The 15,519-nt window shown below is 38.9% G+C and overlaps 1 protein-coding gene across 7 annotated transcripts in view; it reads left to right on the forward strand.

The window, feature by feature from the left end:
* Positions 1 to 15,519, forward strand: part of LOC131693297 (lachesin-like) — a 303,507-nt gene that overhangs the window by 234,901 nt on the left and 53,087 nt on the right. For all 7 annotated transcript variants that reach the window (XM_058981007.1, XM_058981008.1, XM_058981009.1 and 4 more), the window contains one exon: positions 11,553 to 11,708. In XM_058981007.1, coding sequence (XP_058836990.1) covers positions 11,553 to 11,708 — 156 coding nt within the window. The remainder of the gene's footprint in view (positions 1 to 11,552; positions 11,709 to 15,519) is intronic.

The following is a 15,519-nucleotide window of genomic DNA, read 5'->3' on the forward strand; positions in this document are numbered from 1 at the left end:
TATCAAAACAAAAACTAATTTCGGTTAGTTGTAGTCTGCGCCGCCCTCTAACAGTGATTTAGGAACCTTGGTTGGTGCACATGATCTTGTTAGTTTAGATGGTTACTATTACTTGCTACTGGCGCTTTAAATCTTTCCTGCATTTTTCTGGCTACAAAGGTGAATGCGGATTTTATGTTATTTGTGCTTGTTTTCATTGTAAATACGACATTGCACCAGAAATGTAAGTTTTTTAAGTAAATGATGGTGTGAATTGTTCCATCGTGTTAAGTTAGCAATTCTTTGAAGGCTTTTGGCTACAAACTCTTCACATACTACTTTGGCGTATTTGGTATATTATTGTCTATATAATGGCTCTGCCGAGAAGCCAGCCTTAAGATTAAGATAAGTTTTTCGATAAACTCTAGTTATTCAGGAATATGATATAATATGATATAATATGATATAATAATAATATGATACTATAATTTGCAAAAATCTACATTCCTGATTTTTAGGGGACCCTTTTAAAAATTTCAGAAAAAAACAAGAGGGAGAATTTTCGAACATTAGTAACTTGCATTGCACTGAGCGTAATTACATCATGTTTCCAATAATTTATCGGAGAAATGTTTACCAAATTCTTATTGAATTTCGAACTATGTATGACTTCTACAAACAACGCAAAAACTAACTTTCTTTCGGAAGTGACGAGGGAAACCGAAATTCCCCAGTCTATTACATGTAGAGCTGTCAATATAGAGAGCCCTTATCGAATATTGGGTAGTAACATAAGTCTCGCATGTGTTTTGTACTTCATTCATCGTTCGCTAGTCGAATAAGAAGTATGTCGATGTGCGGTCAAACGCAGCGACAAGAAGAAGACACTCTGAATTTTTGTAGCCCATATGTTGTTGCGCAAGCTGTTTTTGTTAATCAGCCCAATTCTGCATTATGGCAGATTTCTTTTTTGAACGAACGTGGTTTACATTCCAAAAAACCATCGCAAAATCAAACGGGTGTCAGAATCGATCGGACCGCATTTCAAATGTACTGTAATGTAGAATAAGGCTGTTCCTAGCCTGAGCAAAGCCAGTAATTAAAACCGTGTTTATCTTTGGTCGGATGTTTTGTCAATCGCTTTTTACAATACAATTTTCAATAGTTTAAAATTATAAAATATAAGATTTTATGGTCACCGCAACATATTTATTTCATGGACTTGTTGACTTTTCTCGGTGAAAATGAAAACTCCAAATTTTCTCATTACCACACGTAACGTTTCGGCTTACTGCTCTTTAGCCATCGTCGGACGCATAAACTTATATCACGCATCTCCATTCACTCTCGTTCACTCTCCACCGCTAGGCGGGCGACCACTTTCCGACTGTCTGCGTTCCTCGCTATTCCAACACTGTTGGAATAGCGAGGAACGCAGACAGTCGATGAGTGATCGCCCGCCTAGCGGTGGAGAGTGAACGAGAGTGAATGGAGATGCGTGATATAAGTTTATGCGTCCGACGATGGCTAAAGAGCAGTAAGCCGAAACGTTACGTGTGGTAATGAGAAAATTTGGAGTTTTCATTTTCACCGAGAAAAGTCAACAAGTCCATGAAATAAAATTATAAAAGTTGCATTGATCGTGTAGGGGCCACTATTAGAGTTCATTGGCGTACAGTCGCGACACACGGTTATGTCCCGGACATTTTCCATCAATTTCTTTCAATTTCTATGATACTAGATGTACCAATAGATTGAAATTATTCGTTACCTATTTATTAAATGAGCATATTACGTATATCAAAAGCAGCAACATTCGAGAAAAACATCAAAATTCAATGTTATTTCTAGCTGAGAGACACTGCTAATATCAACAATGTGAACTATGACACTATGGCGATGCAATTATCTCTGAGAAACTTGTGTGAGTTAAAATGATACACACATACATGCGCACACAGATATTTCCTGATCTCGACGACCTGAATCGAATGGTGAATAACACTCGGCCCTCCGGGCCGTTATTTTATTTGGAAACTTCATTTTCCGAAGGAATTCATCCCTACTGTCATCGCTGTTTTTTATTCATTTCGTTTATTTGGTAGGCACAAATGCGTTAGCTTGGCGATACCCAATTCTTTTGTTTTTACATTTTGGATATCTTAAAACTAGGAGGTTACAATATTGTAATATTTTCCTTTTATTAAAGAGAAAAAAATTTACAGCTATCTTAAGATTAGAAATAAGATTCGATATACAAGAAAGGGGGTAAAAGCTTTTTTGATGAAAAATTTTAAAACAAGGGATTCAGTTTGATACACAAGAGGGGGAGTAATAGTTTTTTACGAAATATTTTATAGTTACCTTAAAACTAACAATATAGTTTGGTACACAAAAGGGGGAACAAATATTTATGAGAAATTTCACAGATATCTTAAAACTAGGGATACAATTCTAATTACAATAGTTTCAATAAAGAGTAAAAATTACAGCTATCTTAAAACAATACAATACAGAATACAAATTTGATTTTTTTAACGAAGACTTGGTCACGATATTAAGAGGGGGGTTTATTTCCACATCAGTGTAACAGCAGTTGTATCAAGGACAGGAGGAGAAGGCGGTAAAATGACAGGGAAAGAAGAGTAAAACTTGCAACTTTCGGGAAAACGGGAGATCAGCGACATAAATTAGCCCCTCAGCCTAGTAACTCGTCGAGTACCAGGTTGGCGGATGGTATTCTTCGGACCCGCGGGGAATCCTTCAAAAGTAATCGGACTTCGAGTCGTTCTCGCTTCAGTTTCCTCCTATGCAGGCGTAGTGGTAAGGGCGACGGCGGTTACATAGTGGCACTCTGGAGCTGATCGGTTCCACAAAGCAAGAGAAAATTTAATTGGGATATTTATCGTTTTTATGAAAGTATAAATAAGTTACTGCTTTCTGTCTCCTACAATTTTCGTAAAGCTGATCATCGCAGTATCGCAGACCTTCTTTCCACCATCGATTGGGAAAATATTCTGGACCCCGAAGATGTCAAAACCGCAGTTCAAACCTTTTCAAACGTTCTGGTGTATGCTATTGACAGGCACGTTCCAAAGAAAGTTCACCATCGACAAACCGGCCCTCCATGGCAAACGAGTACACTGCGACGGCTGAAGTAAAGAGAGCTGCTCTGCGGAGGTTGACCTAGTATCGCATAATTCCACTTAGGAACTTTTACGTCAGTCTCAACCATGCTTATAAACGAGCTAGCCAGGATTGTTTCTTTCGATATCAGCAAAACATTCAGCGTATTCTCAAGTTGCACCCAAAACGTTTCTGGAAATATGTGAACGAGCAGCGCAAGGAATCAGGCCTGCCGTCGCCTATGACTTTCAATGGGAATACAGCTACCACATCTCGAGACATATGTGCACTTTTTTCGGAAAAATTCGCGAATGTATTCACAGATGAGGCACTAACTATTGAGCAAATCGAACTCGCCGCTAGCAGAGCTCCACTTGTAGGCCAAGCTTTGGGTGCTATCGATGTCGATGCAACGATGATTACCAGAGCTTCCTCTCGGCTTAAGTCATCTTTCAATCCGGGACCCGACGGGTTCCCCTCCGTTATCCTGAAAAGGCACATTGAAGCTTTGATTACTCCGCTTCTTCATATTTTTCGAGCATCTATTGCTAGAGGAGTTTTCCCGTCTTGCTGGAAATACGCGAACATGTTCCCTGTCCACAAGAAGGGTAATAAGCGAGACGTCAATAACTACCGTGGAATAACTTCATTGAGTGCAGTTTCAAAGTTGTTCGAGCTGGTGATTATGGAACCTCTTCAGGCTCATTGTAAGCAGTACCTAAGTGACGATCAACACGGCTTCACGTCCGGGCGGTCAACAGCGTCTAACCTGCTGTGTTTAACATCCTACATAACCGAGAGTATGGAACATCGTGCTCAAACCGACGTTGTTTACACCGACTTATCTGCCGCTTTCGATAAGATAAATCACGATATCGCAATCGCAAAAATGGAGAGATTTGGAATAAATGGTAGTGTTTTGCAGTTGTTTCGATCCTACCTCACAGACCGAGAGATAGCGGTTATCATAGGAGATTGTCAGGCCCCCACCTTCATTTCTACGTCAGGAATACCTCAAGGAAGCCACTTGGGACCGTTGATGTTTCTGCTATACTTCAATGATGAACATCTAGTTTTGAAGACTCCACGATTGTCCTTCGCAGATGACCTCAAGATATTCCGCCTAATTCGGTCAATTAAAGATTGCAGATTTCTCCAACAGCAGCTTGATGTCTTTGCTGATTGGTGTAACACGAACCGCATGTGCGTGAGCCCGAAGAAGTGTTCGGTAATATCGTTTTCACGGAAAAAAGATTCGATTCATTTTACCTACCGTCTACTAGAAACAGACATTGAACGCGTCAGTCACGTTAAAGATCTGGGAGTGATTCTGGATCCTCAACTTACGTTTAAACAGTACGTCTCCTATGCAGTTGGTAAAGCATCTCGAGCACTGGGATGCATCTTCAGAATAGCCAAAAATTTTACGGATATCTATTGTCTCAAATCGCTCTACTGTTCTTTATCGCGATCAATTCTAGAATATTGCTCTGAAGTTTGGAGTCCAAACTACAATAATGGCATTGAGAGAATAGAGTCCGTTCAGCGTCGCTTTTTACGTTTCACGCTTCATAGATTGCCGTGGAGAGATCCTTCCCGACTACCTCGCTATGAAAACCGGTGTCAGCTAATTCAACTAGAGCCCCTACATGTTCGAAGGAATACTGCAAGAGCCTTGTTCATCGCTGACACTCTGCAAGGTCGTATAGATGCCCCAGTTATTCTGGAACAAATCAACATAAACGTCGCTCCTCGAACACTACGCAACAACATTATGCTCAGATTACCATTCCGACGCACTAACTAGAGTATGTATGGAGCCATCACTGGTCTGCAACGAATTTTTAACCAGGCAGCTACGGCATTTGATTTCAACGTTTCTCGACAAAATCTGCGTATACGTTTTTCCAGACTATTTAATCAATTAGCTAACAACACTTGACCTTTTTATTAGTTTTTAATTATTGTATGACTATTGTTTTTGTGTACTTGATTGTTAGTAATTAGACTAGTATTTAAGTCAACATCATTAAGGCTTTGATATGCCTGTTGATGTATTGAACAAATAAACAAAGTAAAAACATATAGGGAAGATCCCGATTTGCCAGCATATCTCGAACTGGGACATTGAATGGTCTACCTCGGGCCCGAAAGGAGTCATTTAACTGAGACCTGGCATTCAAATACCCGGCGCATACCCAGACAACGTGCTCGATGTCGTGATAGCCCTCGTCACAAGCGCACAGACTACTCTCCGCAAGCACAATACGCCGCAAATGCGCATCCAAGGTGTAGTGGTTCGACATAAGTCGGGACATTACACGAATAAAATCCCGACCCACATCCATCCCCCTGAACCAAGGCTTCGTTGATACCTTTGGGATAATGGAATGTAGCCATCGTCTAAGTTCACCATTACTCCACGATGTTTGCCAACTGTTGAGTGTCCTCTGACGACAAATACTAAAAAATTCGGTGAAGCAGATTGGTCTTTCGTATATGTCACCATTTAATGCGCCAACCTTTGCTAATGAGTCGGCCTTTTCATTGCCCGGAATAGAGCAATAGGAGGGGACCCAAACAAAGGTAATCTGGTAAGATTTTTCAGATAACGTACACAAGGACTCCCGTATCTTCCCCAGGAAATATGGGAATTGCTTTTTGGGCTTCATCGCACGAAGAGCCTCGATAGAGCTGAGGCTGTCCGAAATGATGAAGTAGTGATCTGTGGGCAGAGTGTCGATGATCCCAAGGGTGTACTGAATTGCAGCTAACTCTGCGACGTAAACTGAATCGGGATCATTGAGCTTGAATGAAGCGGTAATAGTATTGTTGAAGATACCGAAGCCAGTAGACCCATCGTGATTTGATCAGTCAGTGTAGAACATTTTGTCATAGTCGACTTCTCGGAATTTATTATAAAATATATTGAGGATCACTTGAGGGCGTATAAGGTCCGGGTTTCCACGAATCTCTTCCTTCATGGATGTGTCGAAGAATACAGTAGAATCAGAAGTATCTAGGAAACGAACACGATTGGGAGTATACGAAGAAGTATTAATGCTCTGTGTCATGTAGTCGAAGTACAAGGACGTAAATCGGGTTTGAGAATTAAGCTCGACGAGCCTCTCGAAGTTTCCAATCACCAACGGGTTCAGAATGTCGCATCGGATGAGCAATCGATAAGAGTGTTCCCAAAATCAATTTTTTAGCGGAAGAGCGCCTGCCAGCACTTCGAGACTCATCGTATGGGTCGAGTGCATGCAACCTAAGGCAATGCGCAAACAACGATACTGGATTCTCCAGTTTCATGAAGTGTATGTTCGCTGCGGAGCGGAAACAAAAACACCCATACTCCATCACCGATAATATCGTTGTTTGGTATAACCTGATCAGGTCTCCTGGGTGGCCACTTCACCATGTTCCAGTTATTGTGCGGAGAAAATTTATCCTTTGTTGGCATTTCTGTTTCAGATACCTAATGTGACATCCTATCCCTCGCAACTTTTGAAAACAAATCAAAACTGCAACTTGTCTAAATAACCTAAATGTATAAGTCACCGCAACACTAAATCACGCAAGTTCACGAAATAACACGATCCTATCACCCACCAAAATTTTCAACTAACCCCCGCCGTTCAGTAGACGCAAACCCAGTGGAATCTGCCCGTTCTTCAGAAACACTTACAGAAGCATGGTGGCAGATATCTTAGTGATAAAAACGACTGAAGTACATCCGAAATATGGAACGTATGCGCCAATAAAACAAAAGAAGCGATATAAACTTATCACCCTAGGTACATACCAAAATATTTTGACCGAGGACGTGGATGTAACTTCTGTGGATATCTAAAACCATTTGTTAAAAGCTGCAATAAATCAGTAACAAAAATAAAATGTATCGTATCTAAATGCAATTAAAAGAATGCAAAAAGCAACTATTCTCATGGTATCATATAGTTATTCCAATAACCTTCAAACGACCATTTGAAAGAAATGGAACCCACATTGTTGATGTCTCTCACCATTTTGTGGGAACTGGGAGTCGCCATCTTGAATTTAAAAATGGTGCTATTCATCAATTTCCAATGTCTGCCTTACTTCCAATACATCCATATTGATAGTGGTTCGCACTATTTGGCGGTAGCCGGAAGTCGCCATCTTGGATTTCAAAATTGCGCTGATCGTCAATTCCCGATGTCTGCTGATCACCCCCTTTCAAATGACGTCCATATTGATGGTGGTTCTCAATTTAGTAATTACCGGAAGTCGTCATCTTGGATTTCAAAATGGTGCTAATCATCAATTTCCAATGTCTGCTCCACTTTCTTGCACAAGGCATCGAAATTGATGGTGAAACTCATTATTTTGTAGTAACCTGAAGTGACCATCTTGAATTTCAAAATGGCGGTAACCGTCAATTTATGATGACTGCTGACCACCACTTTTCAAATGACATCCCTATATATGATGGCTCTCACTATTTTGTGGTAATCGGAAGTCGCCATCTTTGATTTCAAAATGGCGGTAATTATCAATTTCCGATGTCTGCTGACCACCCTCTTTCAAATGACAATTATATTGATGATGGTTCTCACTAATTAGTGGTAACCGGAAGTGGCCATCTTGGATTTCAAAATGGCTCCAATCGTCAATTTCCAATATCTGCTGAACACCCCCTTTCAAATGACATCCATATTGATGGTGATCTGGCTATTTTGTGGTAACCGGAAGTCACTATCTTAGATTTCAAAAGGGCGATAATCGTCCATTTTCGGTGTCTACTGACCATCCCATTTCAAATAACACCCGTGTTGGTGGTGCTTCTCACTATTTTGTTGTAATCGGAAGTCACCATCTTGGGTTTTACAATGGCGCCAATCACCAATTACCGATATCTGCTGACCACCCCCTTTCAAATGACAATTGTATTGATGATGGTTTTCACTATTTTGTGGGAACCGGAAGTTACCATCTTAGATTTCAAAATGGCTCTAATCGTCAATTTCCGTTGTATACTGATTACCCCCTTTCAAATGACACCAATATTGATGGTGGATCTCATTATTTTGTGGTAACCGACTATCACCATCTTGGATTTCAAATTGGCGCTAATCATCAGTTTCCAATGTCTACTGACCACCCCCCTTATAAATGACATCCATATTGATGGTGTTCTGACTATTTTGTGGTAACCGGAAGTCGTTATCTTTTATTTCAAAATGGCGGTAATGGTAAATTTTCGGTGTCTGTTGACCACCTTCTTTCAAACAACATTCATATTTATGATGCTTTTCATTGATTTTTGATAATTTCTGAAACCAGGATAAAAATGAAATATTTTTCCTCTCAGGGCAAAAGTGGTATATCTTTTTAATCCATTTTTGCGCTAAGGTTTTTCTATTCCATTTCTGCGCTGACTGGTACTTAAACCGGTTTTGCTCTCAATAAAACGTACACCGTTTTTGCTCGCAGTGAATTTTTAACCCACTCTTGCTCTCAGCCTCTCATATGAAAGTAGTATTATCAAGGAAATAGTAAATAAATAATTTTATGGGTTTAAAGCCAACCTCATCAGAATCCGACACTAACTTCCAGCTGTTCTAATTTAGCATCGGATTGACACTATATTCAAGCCAAAAACACAAATTGTGTTCTTAAGTAAACGACTGACACCCATTTACCTATGTCCTTCACACAACACAAAGATTTCACTAAAATTTACGCCTTATGTAGAAGTACCTGTTACCCAATTTTTACTCGAAAGCGAGAAATATACACCGAAAAAATTCGTTCAAAGTCCACGAACAAAAGATTACGATTTCGTGAACTGAACGGTTTATGCAATTATGAATATTAAACCTTGTATTCATGAAATTATTTGTTTTTACAATAGTTATATCCATGGCGTTACATTCGAATGATTGGTGGAATGACTGTTGTTGTTCCTTAGACATGTTCAGATTTTGTTATGATTCTTGTTCATAGTTTAGAAATATAAACAGTTTGCCGATAGTCAAACTATGTTCAAGATTTTGGGAGCTATTTCGCGATTTTTGTGATTTCTCATCATGTTACCGTGCTATTTTATTCACGAGTTCACTGTCGGATTTTTCTGTCTGATTAGCAGAATTTCTGTTCATGATTTCTGTTCGCGATTTGCGTGATTTTTATTCACGTTATCGTGATTTTCTAGCCATGAGTAGAGTGTAGCATGTTCATAATATCGGGATCTTAGTCACGATATTTGATATTTTAATCACGAGTAACTTGATTTATGTTCATGATTTCGAGATCATAGTCTCGATTTTCGTAATTTCTCTTTCCCTGAGCGCGATCTGTTGTTTTGGTTACTATCTGTTTTTTTTTATTCGTAGTAATGTGACAATAACTGGATCATAAAATTGTAACTGATTCGCGGTATCTTGTTTTATGAACTACATCGCGAACACGACTTGTGGTGCTGAGCTTACGTTTTCTGTCCAGAGATCACATTGTACTTTGTCATATAAAAAACAATTTTCGAGGTTGTACATCTACGGCTCGTACCTATTACTGGTCTCTAGCACCTGGTCATTTCATGAAAAAATCCATGGAACAACAATGATTTCACGAATAATACTCAAAATCAAAATAATTTCATTACCATGTTGCATGACATCAAAAATGATTAGGGATATCTTCTAAATACCACAATCACGCAAAATAGATTATAAATCCTGTACTAGGAATCATGAACCAATTCACGAATTAATTAATAATATTTCATGATTTTATGAACTATTTGACGATCACGTATAGTCAGACGTGACATTTGCTCTAGAAATCATGAACCATGAAATAATATTTCATGATTCTCCGACCTTTTTCTCGAGCGCGGATATTGGGTCGTGACTAATATATTAGAAATCATGAGTTAGTTCATGAAGATTGAATGGATTCATGAATAAAATTTTCGTGAAATAGTTCACGAGAAAATATCCAGTATGTTTTAATTTTGTGAACTAATATTCCTAAATCTATGAATAACATCATTAGTCAACCTTTGCTTTTATGAATAATGCTCATAAATTTGTGGACTAGTTCACGTACAGAAAATCGATTTGGCAATGACATGGCTGAAACCGTGGCTGAAGTTTACAAAACAAAACATATATTTACACTAATAAAAGCGTTATACGAGCGTTACTGAAGGGAAATTTAAATTATAATACACATAATTTTTGTTCGTGGTCCTTCATGATAACATAAAAAAGTGATTGTTCCAGATTTCTTTGCACTTTATTCCCAATTTTAAGAACATTTTTTTCCGTGTAGAATAGTGTATCCTAATCATTATACATGTGTGATTTCAACTATTTATAAAAATAGTATCTGACACGATAAAAAATTGAGACTCACTAAAATACTTGTTGTATATGATTCCGATTTTTATTCATAATAAATTTCCAAAACTATCGGCAGCCAGCTGCCGAGAGCAATTATTATTACGCTATTGGCATACTTACTAACAATTCTCCGCTTCCCGTGATGCATGTGGAAATGCAGAGGATTCCTTGGTCTCTAACTAACATTTCTTTCTTTCCCAGAATATGTGCATTCGGACGTGGTCGGCGTCAGTATTGAGTAGCATGCAGGAATCAATATAGATTGCACGATGTGGCTCATCATGTTATTCCCAAACATGCTGTTCCAATGAACGTTTTGCACTCTCAATTGGTTCTGGTCAATAATGAGAGGGAGTAAAGGCGCTTTAACCTTGGTTTTTTAGCCAGGGCAAGGTGTAAATACCTCTGTCCCATCACAAAGGATCAAAGGAGTGACATTAACCTTCTTAGCCAAGTCACTCCCAATGATTTATTTTATCCCCTTCAAACTGAAACGGTCAGTACGGTTGTTCTCGTTTCTTCCTCTTTTAAGATTCACCCCAATTCGTTAATTGAATTATTCGTTAAATGAATAATTTGATTGCCGTCTAATTTTGAAACATCTTCAAACCCAACTCTGCACAGTAGGCCTGGCCGTTTTTATATTTAGGACATATGAAAATATGCTTCAAATATTAATATTGACAAGAAAAACACTACAGAATAACTGCTGTGTTTTCCAGGATGCTTTTCAATACTGGCTGTGTAAGGGTTAGAATAGAATAGAACAGAACAGCATAGTGTATGAAACTGAATTTAATTTTGCTGATATATAAAACATTAGAAACCCAACTAAAAGCATTGAAGATTTGTAAAATAATGGCAATAGCAGACCATTTATAGTAACATTCACATTTCAATAATTTATTTCAAGAATATCTGTTTACATTGATATAACACTTCTCAGTTGGTTTACTCAATTCCATACCCCAGATGCGAATAGCCCGCCCTACAAATCCAACCACGAATTCGTCTACATCCGCAATGATTATCTAACCTTTTTCCTCTCAACAATTTCAGGCACATCGTTCGGCAACTCTCTGTCCGATTCGCTGTCCGATCCAGACTTTATCGACAGCCCACCGATGATTCAGCCCAAGTTCACCTCCCGCTCGCAGTCGCTACGAGCGGTCATAGGCGATACCATCACGCTGCCGTGCGACGTGGAAAATCTGGGTAAGTATCAGTATGGTCAGAAATTGTCCCGAAATTTGTCAATTTTAAAACCAGGTTTAAAAATGAAATTGCTTTTTCTGAATTTGCACCAATTTCTCGCAATTGGTGCAACATTGTATACCTATTGCTCTTGACAGATTCTTTAAAATTTGTTTCGGACATCGCATATAAATAGCAGAACACGTGGCAGCATTATTTCGGATATAAAAAAACAACCTTTTTTTATTGCTTCCGGGAAGTACCCGCATGGACCGTAGTAGAGCTGATGTACTCCAATCAGGTACAGCAAAGAGGACGGAATGCAAATGCAATAAAACCGCAGCATACCGAGTGAGATCTGGCCGGGCTAGCAATGAAATATGCAGTTGATTTTATTGTCCCTTGTCCTGTGGTGGCGTGTGATGCCGATAGATATGTCGTTTCCGCATTCGAAGCGAACCAACACGTCGAAGAGTGAGAGAGTGAGCGAGAAGAAGATGGGGGAAGGGAGCGGATCACTTTGCCTCGCTTGATTTAGTGGCTTTTCGCTACAGGGAAAGTGCTTTTCACTTTTGTGGTCCATCGTGGCTTGCATTCACTTCAGTTGTTTGGTCGAAATTAGAATGCTGAGCCTGGGCCGGGATCTGAACTCTGGCGTGACACGTCTGCTGCTCGGTGCACTAAATTGATCGTGGATTGTGGATGGAGGGAAACAAAAGGTTTCTATTTTTTCCCTGTTAGTTGTGTGTGTGTATTTTTTTTTTCAAGAAAGCATCCTGCCTAGGTGGAATGTGTTGTTTTCGGCGATGAAATAATTCACTGGGGAACGAAATCGAACACTGAATTGAAAATCAGCGATCGATTTGTGGGTTTCGGCTTTTTTGTGTTTTTTTAAAATAATTTGCAACCAGAGCAGTGATCCGCCGATAGTTCGAATGGTTTAAACCGGGAACGTTTGTTTGCCGGAAGACCGGTTTGCTTGAATAAATTGAATATTAATCCTTTTACTGTTTGAATAATATTTGAAATTTCACTTCAACTACCAATAGCAAGCGCTGGTGAAATAATTTATTGCGGCGATGTGGAATAAATACATCTCACTAATTTAGCCGCATTTAGAATTCTGAAAATGTGTACCCCCTACCCGCATCTGTCGAGTTTATTCGAAATAGCCAATAGCAGTCAAATTCCAGGTGCGAATCAATATGCTCAGCGAATGTGCTACTATTTAAAATTTTCTATACCAATAGATACATCTCACGCTTGGATTTCTGTTTTCCATTTAGTCAGATTAGTTATTTATCACCTCAGTTCTTCTCTCTACTACTAGCACCAACTCTCATTTGCTGCCAGTTTTCGAAAACCATTCGGTTGTTTGAATTAAGTTTCGGTGGGTGGAAAATTGCTGTTCGTCGAGTGTTTGTGCGTGGTCATTTAGGCAGTGCTGCTTAATTTCATATTGGTTTGTTTTGAACACAGTTCTGTTCTCGGTAATTATCTAATGTGCTTCTATCGCTACCGTCATAATCCCAGAATTCATATTCAGATTGGTACGCACGGAAAAAAATGTTTCCAAATTCGTTACCAACTTGCAATGGATTATGAAACATTTGAATTTTAAAGTTACGGAAACAGGACTGTAAACAAAAATCTTACATTATAAATGTAAAGCTTATGTAACTCTCTCAATTGTATTAGTGGTCCTTTTTTCGTTTTCGAATCTCTATGGATATGGATATTAATTGCATCGCAGACCGTGGGATTGCAGTTACGGGCATGTACCACGATCAACTTTTCTGATCCACTGATGGTGATTATAATATATCGTATGTGGGCTCTTCTGGTTGTTGTACGAAAATGGCGAACGATAACATTTTGGGTTATCTGAACGATAAAAACAATTTCTAGTATGAACGTATAGCACATAATCACAGTTCAGTAGTAGAAATACACAGTGAATACTTCAGTTCTAGCAATCTACCGTAATTTGTTTTGTTTCACGGAATCGTACGCGTTGTTGGAATACATGTTGTGTGTCCAACGTGACGGTGACGCTGCACAATTTTACGCTAGTTTTACCATCACAATTTGATTCTTCGAAGGTCATTGACGTGACCTCTAAGTGTTCTTCAGAATATTGCACCGTATACAATATTACTCCTGTATGTTCTCTTCTTCCGACGTTTCGGTCCTTATTGGACCTTTCTCAAGGAATCGAAACGAAATTTTGGTGTTCTCTTGTCTGTTAGTTCTTGCTAAACGCATAGCTGTCAAGTTCTGCCTAAATTTCTGATTTCGGTTTATTAAACCCCTCGTCGTACGAAAACTGTTTAAATCAAACTATTTATTTTGGACACGCTTGGCGTCACTGCACACCTTTTTCATTTATTTATTGATCTTTAGCAAGAACTAACAGACAAGAGAACCTTGAGATTCCTTGAGAAAGGTCCAATAAGGATCGAAACGTCGAAAGAAGAGAACATACAGTAGTTCTTCATTAAAAATAGACTGAAACGGCGCCGTTTCCTAACCTATAGAAAAATAAAACATAAACAGTCGAAAACGCAGCAAACTCATCAAAGCGTAAAACTGTGCTAACATGGTAGTTTCCAGTTCGGCGAACTTACATCTATACCCTACAAAGGAATTAATCGCATGCATAACTGAAGTAACAGTTTTTCATTACATGATTACATTTGCCGTATGTGAGTTTTTGCCTTTCTCATATAGAAAGGTTATGCAATCACTCTGAAAAACGTCAACCTAAACCCGGCCAAATTTTTTTTTCGACTCGCATAAAGTTTCTGGATTTTAACAGGGGCATAGTTGATGGTTTACGGAGAGGGGTTACACCCCCCCCCCTCTACTGTTCACTCCCTTCCTTTAAAAATCTCTTTAAATCACCCCTCAGACCACCACCCCATCCAGCCCTCATACCCCTCCCTTTCAACCCCATCATCTTTAAACCACCACTATATCACAAAGCATACCAATTTAAGCTGGGGAGTCGTTCGTTCATGGGACTTTCGCCCTCCTCACATACCCATCCCCGCATGACAAAATGAGTTAGCAAGCAGATAACATTGATCTAATGCTGATTAGACTAATGGAGTATGATATTTTTTTGTTTCAAGTGTTTCACCGTCGACACGTAGCTCATCAAGTTCGTGGCTGGCATGCCATTGTGTATAAGTGCAAAGTGTACTAAGAATGTAATGGACATTTCCACAATTATGTTGAACATGAACAGCCTCCGTGCCATAGTTTAGAGAAATGAGAAAGGCACAATTGCACCGCTAGGTGGATTAAAACAGGTTTTTATCGTTTCAAATTGGTGCTCCTGTCACAATATATCACATCCCAACTACATGTCGCTCCAGTGTTCCCTGTTTACATACAAATTTGAGTGTCCAGTGTAGATTGGAGAACAGGATACAAATTACAGCAATTTTACTATCGCGATTTGCATTTATTTATATTGCGTCATTCTACTGATTAATCTGTCTTTTGACATGATTACCAGATAGATTTCTAGAGATGATGTAATTTTGGTTCTCATCAAGTTTCAGCTCTAGGTCAGATATATTCTTTAAAAAAAGTTTTGCATGATACCGAAAATACAGGTACTTAATTGTATTAAATACCGGTATTTCGGTACCAAAAAATGAGTCGGTATTTCCTGTATTTTCGGTACCGGTACTACCGATAATTGCGATGGAAATAACTCAGTTTTACATTCATGTTTTCATATTATTTTTGCAGTTTTACATTAATAAAAGACCCTCTTACTACAAAACCATTATACGTGTGCATTTCCATCTGTGTACATAAA

The sequence above is a fragment of the Topomyia yanbarensis genome, chromosome 3 (assembly GCF_030247195.1).
Source record: "Topomyia yanbarensis strain Yona2022 chromosome 3, ASM3024719v1, whole genome shotgun sequence".
NCBI lineage: Eukaryota > Metazoa > Arthropoda > Insecta > Diptera > Culicidae > Topomyia > Topomyia yanbarensis.